At 45.1% G+C, this 12,748-nt stretch overlaps 1 protein-coding gene across 6 annotated transcripts in view; it reads left to right on the forward strand.

Moving 5' to 3' along the window:
- Positions 1-7,056, forward strand: part of SYT17 (synaptotagmin 17) — a 95,760-nt gene extending 88,704 nt beyond the window's left edge. For all 6 annotated transcript variants that reach the window (XM_055252883.2, XM_055252887.2, XM_055252885.2 and 3 more), the window contains one exon: positions 5,616-7,056. In XM_055252883.2, coding sequence (XP_055108858.2) covers positions 5,616-5,812 — 197 coding nt within the window. In that variant the 3' untranslated portion in view covers positions 5,813-7,056. The remainder of the gene's footprint in view (positions 1-5,615) is intronic.
- Positions 7,057-12,748: the final 5,692 nt, after the last annotated feature.

Here is a 12,748-nt window from a genome sequence, read left to right on the forward strand (position 1 = left end):
TATTAGAAGTCGTTAGTTATCTTCAGCTTCACTTTATTATAATTTGCATTTTAAATTTTTTTAAGACTGTTAAGATTGCCATAACTTTACCAAGTGATTTGCAAGTTCCAGTGCCTGCTAATTAACTCAGATGGCCATGGCAGGAACTGCCTCCCATCAGAAAGGCTGAATCACTCAAGTGCTCCCACCTTTCAAGGGCCAAGTGATTCACTAGCCAAGTTACTTTACAAATTGGGATGAGGAGTGTAGGATATTAGACTTCCTTGTAGTTTTCATCCTTTCTGGAGACTTAGATGTGGATTCTCTAACGGTGACTTATTTTTCCTTTGTTTTCTTTCCAAAATAATATGTACTTGCTGTAAGAAGTTCAAACTGTACATACATGATACAGAAAGTGGACGTTTTCCTCTGTTTCCCCCTCCCAGAGAGAGCCACTCTGAATGGTGTGGTGAACATCCATATTGTTTTCTTTATGTATATTAACATTCTTTTTAACAAAAAGATTGTGCTTACATATACTGTTTTGTAATGTGCTTTTGTCTCCTAGCAATATGTCTTGGAGATTTTTCCATTTCATATATTTAAGTCTGTCTCATTTTTAATGGCAACATGGATTTCTGTGGTATTATTATCTCAGAAGTTATTTAATTCGTTTCCTCCAGTCTTATTCTAGGTACCTCCCAAAGACGAACTTAGTGACTTGAGCTCAAGTAGGCTACTAGGAGGTGACCTCAGGAAGCTTGAATAAGGGAATGGCAGATGAGACAGGAAAAGGAGGAAAACAAATCAAGGATGTTTGGCGAGTGGATATCTGCAGTATAGGGGGGTCTTCAAAATCACCCTCAGGTTCAATGATTCACCACAGAACTTGGAAAAACTGTTATTCTCATGGTTATAGTTTATTATAGAAAAAGCATACAGACCAAAATCAGCAAAGTGAAAGATTGCTGATATGGTCTGAATGTTTTGTTCCCCCAAAATTCTTATGTTGAATCCTAATCCCCATGTGGGAGGTGATTAGACCATGAAGGCTCTGTCCTCATGAATGGGGTTGGTGCCCTTATAAGAGAAACCCAAGAGAACTGCCTTGCTGCTTCTCTTGCATGAGAAGGCAATATGAAGGACGGCAAGCTCTCACCAGACACTGAATCTGCTGGTACCTTGATCTTGGACTTCCTAGCTTCTGGAACCATTAGGAAATAAATTCCTGTTGTTTATAAGCCTCCCTGTTTATGGTAATTTGTTATAGCAGCCCAGCAAACTAAGAAAGGGGAAAGAGTCCTCTTTGTCATAGGAAAAAGTCTAAGAGAGACCAGATGCAAGTTTCCAGTTGTTCTCCTCAACTGGAGTTATATGAGCAGTGCCTAATTCTCCTTGCAAGGATGTGTGACAACACACTCAGGGTATTGCCCCCAAGGAGGCTCACCTGAGCCTTGGTGTCCAGCATAGTTAGAGGAGGTCGGTCATATAGTCATGGCTGACCATCTGGGTAGCTGAGCCTAGTCTCCAGCTCCTGCAGAGGTCAAGCTAATGTTGAGTGGCCCAAGGTCCTCACCATAAATCACAGTTAGCATAGACAAGCTGGCATGGCTCAGGCAGGAAGCTGCAGGTGCTTGAGGTAGGACACTATCTACAGAAACCATGAGTAGCCTCCAAGGTGGGCTGAGGGGTAGGCAGGGCACCACCAGCCCCAGCTACACTCCCTCAGGGACAGTCTTGCCATTTCCAGTTTTTCATTCTTATAAACAATGCCCTGGTGCAGGGGTCAGCAAACTTTTCTATAAGGAGCCAGATAATCTTTTTTTTTTTTTTTTTTTTTTTTGTATTCCCTTTTGGCATTTGTTTAATTGAGATAAAATTCACATAACTTAAAACTCACCCTTTTGGTGTATATGATTCAGTGCTTTTCAGTATATTTTCAAGGTTGTGCAATCAACACCACTATCTAATTCCAGAACATTTTTATCACCCCCAAAAGGAGCTCTGTGCCAATTAGTTATCACACCCCATTCCCTCTTTCCTCTATCCTTGATAATCACTAATGGTAATTTCTGTCTCTAAAGATCTGCCTATTCTGGACATTTCATATAAATGGATCATAATGTATGACCTTAAAAACTTGGTACATAGGACAGCCATGGTGGCTTATGCCTGTAATCCCAGCATTTTGGAAGGCCAAGGTGAGCGGATCACCTGAGGTCAGGAGTTCAAGACCAGCCTGCCCAACGTGGCAAAACCCTGTCTCTACTAAAAATACAAAAATTAGCCAGGCATGGTGGCGGGCACCTGTAATACCAGCTACTTGGGAGTCTGAGGCAGGGGAATCACTTGAGCCCGGGAGGCGGAGGTTGCAGTGAGCCAAGATTGCACCACTGCATCCCAGCCTGGGTGACAAGAGTGAAATTACGACTCAAAAAAAAAAGAAAAGAAAAGAAAAGAAAAAGCTTGGACATAAATGTTTACAGTAGCATTATCCATAATAATAGTCAAAAGGTGGAAACAACCCAAATGTCCATCATCTGATGAACAGATAAGCAAAACATGGCATATCCATACAATGGAATATTAGCTGGCCATAAAAAGCACTACAACATAGATGAACCAGACAGATAGCAGATATGTGAGGCTTTGAGAGCCACATGGCCTCCAAATTATTCAGCTGCTGTGGTCTGAATAGTTGTCCCCCCACCCTGCCAAATTTATATGTTGAATTCCTAACCCACAAAGTGATGGCATTAGGAGGTGGGACCTTTGGGAGATGATTAGGTCATGAAGGTTGGAGCCCTCATAATTGGGATTAGTGCCCTTATAAAAGATGCCCCAGAGAACTAGCCTGTCCCTTCCACCATGTGGGGACTCAGTAAGAAGATACCACCTATGAGGAAGCAGCTTCTCACCAGACACCGAATTTGCCAGTGGCTTGATCTTAAACTTCCCAGCCTCCAGAACTGTGAGCAATAAGTTTTTGTTGTTTATAAGCCACCCAGTTTATGGCATTTTGTTACAGCAGCCTGAATGGACTAGACATCAACTCTGCCCTTTTTGCACAAAAGCAGCATTATGTAGACAAATGGGTTTGACTGTGTTCCAATAAAAGTCCATATTTGACCGGGAGGCTCTAGTTTGCCCATTCCTGCTGTATAAAATATCCTTGTATGTGTATTTTTGTCCATTTGTGCAGAAATTTCTATGAGATCAATTCCTAGAAGTGAAATTGCTGAGTCATGAGTTATGACATATTTATTTTGAACAGCTGCTGTGAACCACCCCAAAATTTGAACCAACTTGCCTTTCCACCAGTGGCACATGAGTACTTGAGACTGAGATTCCCCCCGCCATCTTTTTTTTGAGACAAGCACGGTCACTTTGCTACCCAGGCTAGATCCAGTGCAGTGCACCATCACTGCAGCCTTGACTTCCCCGGACTCAGGTGATCCTCCCACCTCAGGCTTCCGAGTAGCTGGGACTACAGGCACACACCACTATGTCTGGCTGATTTTTTGTATTTTTTAGTAAAGGCGGGGTTTCTCCATGTTGCCCAGACTAGTCTCAGACTCCTGGGCTCAAGCGATCCACCTGCCTCAGCCTCCCAAAGTGCTGGGATTACAGATGTGAGCCACCGTGCCCAGTCAAAATTTCCTTTCTTAAATCCCTTTCACAAAGAAGCAGAACCCATACCCATTTAGAAGGGGAGTTTCTGCATTGTCATTCTTGAGCTTTGGAGAGGAAGAAGAAAATAGAACATTTTGCCCCCAAAGAAGAAAACTAAATGGGGCCTGAAGTGGTCTCATAATAGTATCTTATTTTAGATTTGAGGCTCACAGGGAAGGGGACTCTGGTTACTTGTCCTCATTTGGTGAGATCAAACCTTACACTGCCCACTAAGTGTCATTCCTGAAAGCCTTGAGTGTTACCTGTTCAATTATTTTTTTCAAATGCAGAGAGCTCTTTAGCAATTTCATTTATTAAGCAAAGCTTCCATTCCTATTATTTCTCTTTGTAAGTAATTTGCATGTAAATAAGGTCCACCTATGCATACTGAGCATGTTACCAAATGTACAAAAAATATACATGGTCCAATTTTTCTCCACAGAGCTAACAGGTACCTATCCCTCTTGCTGAAGATGACATAGTATTTCACGTAGCCTAGTTTTCCCTAAGTCTTTTTGGCTTTTGGACAATGGATGGAGTTTTTGTTTTTATTTTTCCATTTTTCTTTTTCTCCCTCATTTTCATCATTTGGAATTCATGGTGTGAAACCCACAGGGGAGAACAGAGGCTCGTTAGCATTCAAGCTCTGTTTTTGGCTGCATATTTTAGTTGGTTTATATGATATTCAGCATCCCTCCTGGGATCTAGCCCGCCTTTGCTCAGCTCACGCTGGGTGAATCTGTGATATTTCCCATTCTGTAGCCCTTCATTTATAACACAGGCATAGCCTGCTTCCCCATTAGTGAGATGGCATGCCTGGACTACCCACACACAGATCAAGAATTAGGCAGAACTTGGCCGGGAAGATAAATCAAGTTAACCATCTCATTAGGCATTAAAGACACAAATTAAGCTTAAGTTGGGATTAACAGAGAAGCCTTTCAAAGAGACATGCAGCACAACAAGGGGTGGAAGAAATTGCCGTAGCCATTACTCTCAGCAAACTTCCACCATTTGATGGAACAGAGGAGACATGAAGTCTCTTTTATAAAAAGTCAACAGACAGAAATTTAGGATCAAAATAGCAGTATAACATTTGTTGAGCTCTTACCACTTGCTTGGCACTGTGTGCTGAGAGCTTTACACACATTATTTCATGAAATTGCACATTGACCTATGAGAGAAGCACTACTAAAATTCCTGTTTAACTAATAAAGAAACTGAGGCTCAGAGGGGTTACTTCGCCTGCCTCAGAGTCCCAGAGCTTGGTCAAATGATAGAGCCAGGATTTACCCCCAGGATATTTGGTCCCATGGCCCATGGCTTAACCTAGCGGTTCCCATTTGGGATGCATTGGCCTCCCCAGGGGACATTTGGCCATGTCCGAAGACATTTTGGTTTGTCACAGCTATAGAGAGAGCTGCTACCAGCATCTAGTAGGTAGGTAGCAGGGATGCTGCTAAACATCCTACAATGCACAGGACAGTTACGGCAAAGGATTATCCCGCCCATAATGTCAACAGTTCCATGATTGAGAAACCCTTGTTTAATTGCTCAACTGGACTACATTGACAGGCTCACTGTTCCACTAGAACTATCCACTTACAGAGCTCCATATGCAGTGTGGTGATGCCGTGGGACATAGGTTTAAGGCTGCATATTGCAGGCAGTGCAGCTATCTGGCAGAAGGAACAGCCAATGCCAAGGCTGAGAGGTAAGAATCTGGCTGGCATGGGATGGCAGGAAACCAGGTGCAGCTGTTGCAGAGACTCACAGGAGGACGAGATGAGGGAGTTGGAGTTCTCACCAAGAAAAGGAAAAAGACAACGTGCCCTAAATGATGACCCCCATGTTTGCAGTTGACAAATGTGTAGACTAATGGCCTCTGTCTTCTGCCTGCCTTCCTGTTCTGTTCCCCTCCTTCCTCTTGCCTCCCTCCTGCCCTCGACCCTCTGGCTCCCTAGTTTTCGGCCACAACATGAAGAGCAGCAACGACTTCATCGGGAGGATCGTCATTGGCCAGTACTCTTCAGGCCCCTCTGAGTCCAACCACTGGAGGCGCATGCTCAACACGCACCGCACAGCCGTGGAGCAGTGGCATAGCCTGAGGTCCCGAGCTGAGTGTGACCGCGTGTCTCCTGCCTCCCTGGAGGTGACCTGAGGGCTGCAGGGAAGGCAGCTTTCATTTGTTTTTTTTTTTTAAAAAAAAAAAGACGGAAAAAATTGTGTCACATACTATTGCATCCACACCTGCATACACACTCGCAACATGTCTACACATGTCCACACACACAGACACACAGACACCCCAAATCCTCTCAAAACTGAGAGGAAGCTGACTATGATCACAAAATGGCCGCCCTCAGTGAGTGAGGCCTAGGAACTTTCTGGAAGCCCCATCCATAGATCACAAGTTCAGTGGGCTCTGCCGTGGGACTTATTGGCAGTGCCTGCTCTTGTCAATACTCCTGCCCCAAAATGCACTTTCAACCCTCAGGCCAGAGAAAGGACCTCCCAAAGGGTGCCAACCTCCATCAAGACTAAATTTACCAAGAGTTTGGCCAGTGTGTGGGAGACCTGACCACCCCCCACTCCCAAAACACACACCCACTGGGTAACTTCTGAACAGGCTGCTGTTCCCTGGGGTTCTTCAAACCTGATACCTTTCTCCAAAGGTGTAAGTATCCTTGTCTTCTCCTTAGTAAATGTGATAACTAGATTATGGACCATTTGGAGAAACCAAATGGCAACCAAAACTATTCCAGTGTCAGAAGCCTCTCCTGGCTTAACGGAATTGTCCTTGTGTTAGCTCATCCCAGGGAACTCCCTGTGGGTATATATGTGTATGTCCTCATGCATGTGCCCTCACAGGCGAACACGTGTGTGCCTATGTGTCCTCTTGGAGAGCATGGCGATGGGCCAGGACCTCAGCCCTGAGCACTGCCTTCTGTCTGCCTCTCCTGTCCAGTGAGAGTCCAACCAGTGTCCTCCTGTCTGTCAGAGATCCCATTTTGGGTAACAGTAGTGTGTGTGTGTGTGTGTGTGTGTGTGTGTGTAAAGTAAATAGGATATGATAGAGCAAAAGTAACATTTTTTGACCGAATCATGGTGATTGTGACCCACGAAAGACATACAAAGACCTGATACATGGATTAAAATGGCCATCACACCCCATCCATGATGATCTTCTTCCTTAATCATATTCTGAGGATCTTTCTATGTTTGTCTGTGAACCAATGTCATGTCTCTCGTGCTAAGGAATTAGTGTAGTTAGAATAGATCTCTCTCTCTCTCTCTCTCCCTTTCCTCTCTGTTGGATGCTTCTGTATCTTTTTCCACAGCATAATGTCTGGTGTGACGGGGAGCTATTTATTGAAATTAAAGATTATTTATTTGTGCCATGCATTCGAGTTATCTTTTTCTTCATGAACACAGGACATAGAAGGTGGGAGGGCATTGCAGCTAGTACTGCTGTGTAACAAACCATACTGAACAAGTCAAAACAATTTTTTTTTTTTTTGAGACAAAGTCTCACTCTGTTGTCCAGGCTGGAGTGCAGTGGTGCAATCTCCACTCACTGCAACCTCTGCCTCCTGCATTCAAACAATTCTCCTGGCTCAGCGTCCCAAGTGGCTGGGATTACAGGTGTGCACCACTATGACTGGCTAATTTTTGTATTTTTAGTAGAGACAGGGTTTCACCATGTTGGCCAGGCTGGAATTGAACTCCTGGCCTCAAGTGATCCACCTGCCTCAGCCTCCCAAAGTGCTGGAATTACAGGCATGAGCCACTGCGCCCAGCTGGAAGTCAAGATTTAATAAGTTTAAGTGTCAAGTAACTACAATAGAGATAAAAAGCCAGCCCAGGCCCAGCTGCCTACCTTGTTATGGGTTGGTGATTTGCTGGAGTCCTAACCTCAGAATGTAGCCTTATTTGGAGAGAGGGTCTTTACAAAGGTGATCAGGTTGAAGTGAGGTCATGAGGTGAGCCCTCATCTGATATGACTGGAGTCCTTATAAGAAGAGGAAATTTGGCCAGGCACGATGGCTCATGCCTGTAATCCCAGTACTTTGGGAGGCCGAGGCAGGAAGATCACTTGAGGTCAGGAGTTCGAGAGCAGCCTGGCCAACATGGTGAAACTCCGCCTTTACTAAAAATAAAAAAAGTTAGCCAGGCATGGTGGCACATGCTTGTAATCCCAGCTACTTGGGAGGCTGAGGCAGGAGAATCACTTGAACCCAGGAGGCAAAGGTTGCAGTGAGCTGAGATCATGACAGCCTGGGCAACAGAGTGAGACTGTCTCGAAAAAAGAAAGAAAAATAAGAGGAAATTTGAATGCAGAGACAGACACAGAGGGAAGAAGATGTGAAGAGACAGGGAGAAGAAAGCCATCTACAAGCCAAGGAGAGAGGACTGGAACAAATCTTCCCTGTCAGCCCTCAGAAGGAACCAACCCTGTTGACACAATCTCAGACTTCTAGCCTCCAGAACTGTGAGACGATGAATTTCTGTTGTTTAAGCCCCAGTCTGTGGCACTTTATTAAGGCAGCCCTAGCAAACTAAGTCAGAGCCAGTGTAGCTAAACACTCCACTGGGCTGTGTCATCTAAAAATAGGATGACAATTCTTTTTTTTTTCTTTTTTTTTTTTTTTCTTATTTTGAGACAGGATCTGACTATGTTACCCAATCTGGTCTCGAACTCCTGGGCTCAATGGATCCTCCTGCCTCAGCTCCCCAAGTAGCTGGAACTACAGGCACATACCACCATGTCCAGAAATAGGGTGACAGTTGTTAACCCTTAGGGCTGATTAGTTGGGAAAATGCCTGCAAAGAGTTTGTTTGTTTAGTTGTGTTGTTGTTTTTTTGCCTGCAAAGTTTTACCATAACCCTTGGCACACTGCGTGATGGTGATGATTGCTAGCACACATTAGGCAGTGTTTGCTGGATGATCAGAGGTAACAGTGGTTGACAGATCAGAGCCTTTCACCTCTCCAGGAATAGAGCTCGTCAGGAGATGAGAGGGATGTGTTGAAAGGTGAAGGAAGGACTGAGTTTCTGTAGAAACCTGCGCCCAAGGTGCCCTGTTGTGGGCTGCCCACTCGTTTAAGTTGGCATCCTCGTCCTCTTCAGGCAGGAAGTGGGAAAAGAGATACACAGGCCACTTAAACACACTCTTTGGAATGGGGACTTGAGTTCAAAGGAAAAAAGCTGGGTTGGGGATTTTTAAACCCACTTCTACTTTCCCAGGACCATCTAAGAGTCCGCTCATCTTGGGTGAAGCAACATCCCCCTTTCCCTCCTTGGCAGTGACTCGGAGCTCATGGCTGCCTCCGGGGCACCCCAGGATTCCAGCCCACACCTTGGACTTGGCAGAAGCTGATGACCCCTGCCCAGCTCTGCTCACATAGGATGGGTCCCAGGGCGCTGGGAATAGCTATTTCCTGGGTACTGATATTTCACTCCCAGAAAGCTGGGAATCACTGCAAGAAAATTCCTTTCCTTTCCTTTCTGGGTGGACTGTCGTCCACTGGCAGTGGGATATCTGCCCTTTTTATGATCAAAAATACCACTTAAAAATAACTCTGCAATGATTCGCAGGTAAAAACGGAAAACTTAGGCCTAGAAAAAAGACTGGATGGCAATGCCCTACAGGTTGGCAGCAGCAGTCCTCTGGCTTGTTATTTGACTACTTAACTGTATTAGGGCTCTCGGAGAGTCAGTACTTGTAGGAAATATGGAAGGGGATTTATTTAGGGGGGACTGGCTCACATGATCACAGAGGCAGAGAAATCTCAGGATAGGCCAACTGCAAGCTGGAGAACTGGAGAACTGGGAGCGTGGCTCAGTCCAAGTCCAAAGCCTCATAACCAGGGAAGCCAACAGTGCAGCCCCCAGTTAGACCCAAGAGGCCCCTGAAGGATGCTGGTGCAAGTCCCAGAGTCCAAAAACCGAAGAACCGGGAGTCTGATGTCCCTTTAAAGGCAAAAAGAGGGAAAGTGTCCCACTCTGGAAAGGAGAGAAAGATCAGAAAGGGCCAATCCCCCTTCTGCCGTTTTGTTCCAGCCAGACCACCAGCCAATTGGATGGCACCCACCACACTGAAGGTGTCTCCCTCTCTCAGCCCACTGACTCACACATCAATCTCCTCTGTAAACGACCCCCTCCTCTGTGAAAGAATAAGGCAGAAGAGAAAACAAAGATATTTGCTTAATATATGTATATATATGCACAAGGGATTGAAAGATGCCCTGTATATATAATGGTTTCTTAACCAAGTAGGGAGGAAAGGCTCATATAATTATAATCCTCATTTCTGTAACTGGTGCAGGTCATAGTTGATGTTCATAACTACCTTCTACTACCCATTCTGTATTCCCTTTGCTTTCAGCAAACACCTCAGCTGGTCATGATTTTTTTGTTTTTGGTTTTTTTTTGTTTTTATAGAGACAGGGTCTCCCTGTGTTGCCCAGGCTGGTTGAACTCCTGGACTCAAGCAATCCTTCCACCTCGGCCTCCCAAAGTGCTGGGTTATAGGTGTGAGCCACTGCGCTCAGCCTGCTTATGGTTTTTAATGGAGCAGGGTGACCCAAACTTTCATTTCTGAAGGGTCTGGGCTATTCATAGTTCTGCCTAGATTGGGTTATTGTGGTTTTCCATCGTCCTTGATTCCAAGGCATTAACAAGACACTCTATGGGATCTCCTGTGTTCCAGACATATTTTCCCTTTTCTCCATTGTAGAGTAGTATCCAGTATCCCCTTGGTAGTCCAGATCAATCACCCTACCCAACACCATATCTCCGTTCTTAGCCTGTAGACTCAGAGGCATGAGCAGCCAAAGTGGCCAGGTGGCAGTCTTAACTTTCAGGTCCTTAGAATCACTATTATGTTTCCTGGTAGAAGCATTCTTCCCTCTGTAACTAAGATCTCTAGGGCAGCAGAACATAATGTTGTGGAACAGGAAGCAAAACAAAAAAAAATTGCTAGTGGGTCACTAGGAGTAATAGTGAGTGGAGCTACTTCTATGCTCACTCCTTAATTCCTGGACCCGTGAATACTAGCTACCAGAGAAACAACACCATATCTGATTCAGAGTATATACAGCCTTCTGGAGAACGTTGCCCCACTCCTATAAAGTATTGTTAACTAGCTGGCTGTGATTTCAAAAGACCATTCCACTGTTCCATCAAGCCAGCTGCTTCAGGATGGTAGAGAAGATGGTAAAATCAGTGAATTCCGTGAGCATGAGCCCACTGCCACACTTCTTTGGGTGTAAAGTGAGTTCCTTGGTCAGAAGCAATGTTGTATGGAATACCATGATGGTGGACAAAGCATTCTGTAAGTCCATGCATGGTAGTTTTGTCAGAAGCATTGCGTGGAGGGAAGGCAAATCATATTCAGAGTCAGTGTCTATTCCAATAAGGACAAAATGCTGCCTCTTCGATGATGGAAGTGGTCCAATATAATCAAACTGGCACCAGGTAGTTAGCTGATCACCCCAAGGAATGATGCCATATTGGGTGCTCAGTGCTGGGTTCTGCTGCTGGCTGATTGAGGACTCAGCTGTGGCCACTGTAGCCAGGTCAGCCTTGGTGAGTGGAAGTCCATGTTGCTGAGTCCATGCATAACCACCATCCCTGCCACCATGGCCACTTTGTTCATGAGCCCATTGGGCAACGATGGGGTGGCTGGGGAAAGAGGCTGCCTGGTATTCACAGAACAGGTCATCCTATTGACGTGATTATTAAAATCCTCCTCTGCTGAGGCCACCCTTTGGTAAGTATTCACCTGGGACACAAATACTTTCACATTTTTTGCCCACTCAGAGAGGTCTATTCACATACCTCATCCCCAAATTTATTTGTTACCAACTTTCCAATCACATTCCTTCCAAGTTCCTGACTATTCAGCCAAACCATTAGCTATAGCCCATGAATAATATATAGTCCCATGTCTGGCCACTTCTCCTTCCAAGCAAAGTGCACAACCAGGTGCACTGCCCAAGGCTGTGCCAATTGAGAAGATTTCCCTTCACCATTATCCATCAGTAATGTCCTGGAAACTGACTGTACTGCTGCAGCTGTCCACTTCTGGGTGATGCCTGCATATTATGCAGAAACATCTGTAAACCAGACCCCAATCTTCTCTTTTCTTATAATCTGATCATAGAGTACTCCCCATGAGCCCAAAGGTGCAGGCTGGGAGAGAGAAGATAGTGTAGCAGGAGTGGGGAGCAGGGGTATCTGATCCACTTCTTGTAATGTACTTGTGCCTTCAGGACCTACCTGCTCAGGCCTGGTCACATACATACCACTTCCATTTGATGAGGGAGTGCTGCTGTGCATGTCCAACTTTATGGCTTGGTGGATCAGAAAACACCTAATTCATGATGGGCAGCTCTAGTGGCATGAGAGCTTGGTGACCCATAGTCAAGCGTTCAGTTTCTACTAAGGCCAAGTATCAGGCCAAGAGCCATCTCTCAACAGGAGAGGAGTTATCTGTGGATGATGCAGGGCCTTGCTCCAAACTCCAGACAGCATCCTCATCTGCCACTGACACCTTAGGCACCACTAGATCTGCTGGATCATAAGACCCAAGTGGCAGAGCAAATTTAACAGGAGTCTGGACCTGTTACCAAGCCTTCTCCTGTTTTGAGCCCCACTTAGAACCAACAGCTTTTTGGGTCACCCAGTGAATGGGCAGAGTAACACAACCAAATGAGGAATGTGTTGCCTCCAGAATCCAAATAGGCCCACAAGGCATCATGCCTATTTCTTGGTTGTAGAAAAGGCCAAATGCAACAACTTATCCTTCACCTTACAAGGAGTATCTCCACAGGCCCCTCATCACAGGATTCCTAGAAATTTCACTGATGTAGAAGGTCCCTGAATTTTAGTTGAATTTATATTCCACCCACTGTCATACAAATATCTTACCAATAAGTTCAGAGTGGTCGCTACTTCTCACTATGTCCAATCAGCATAATGTCATCAATGTAATGGACCAATGTGACACTTTGTAAAAGGGAAAGGCAGTCAAAATCCCTGCAAACAAAATTATGATATAGGGCTGGAGAACTGATGTATCCCTGAGGGAGGA

Source organism: Symphalangus syndactylus, chromosome 18 (assembly GCF_028878055.3).
Source record: "Symphalangus syndactylus isolate Jambi chromosome 18, NHGRI_mSymSyn1-v2.1_pri, whole genome shotgun sequence".
Taxonomy (NCBI): Eukaryota; Metazoa; Chordata; class Mammalia; order Primates; family Hylobatidae; genus Symphalangus; species Symphalangus syndactylus.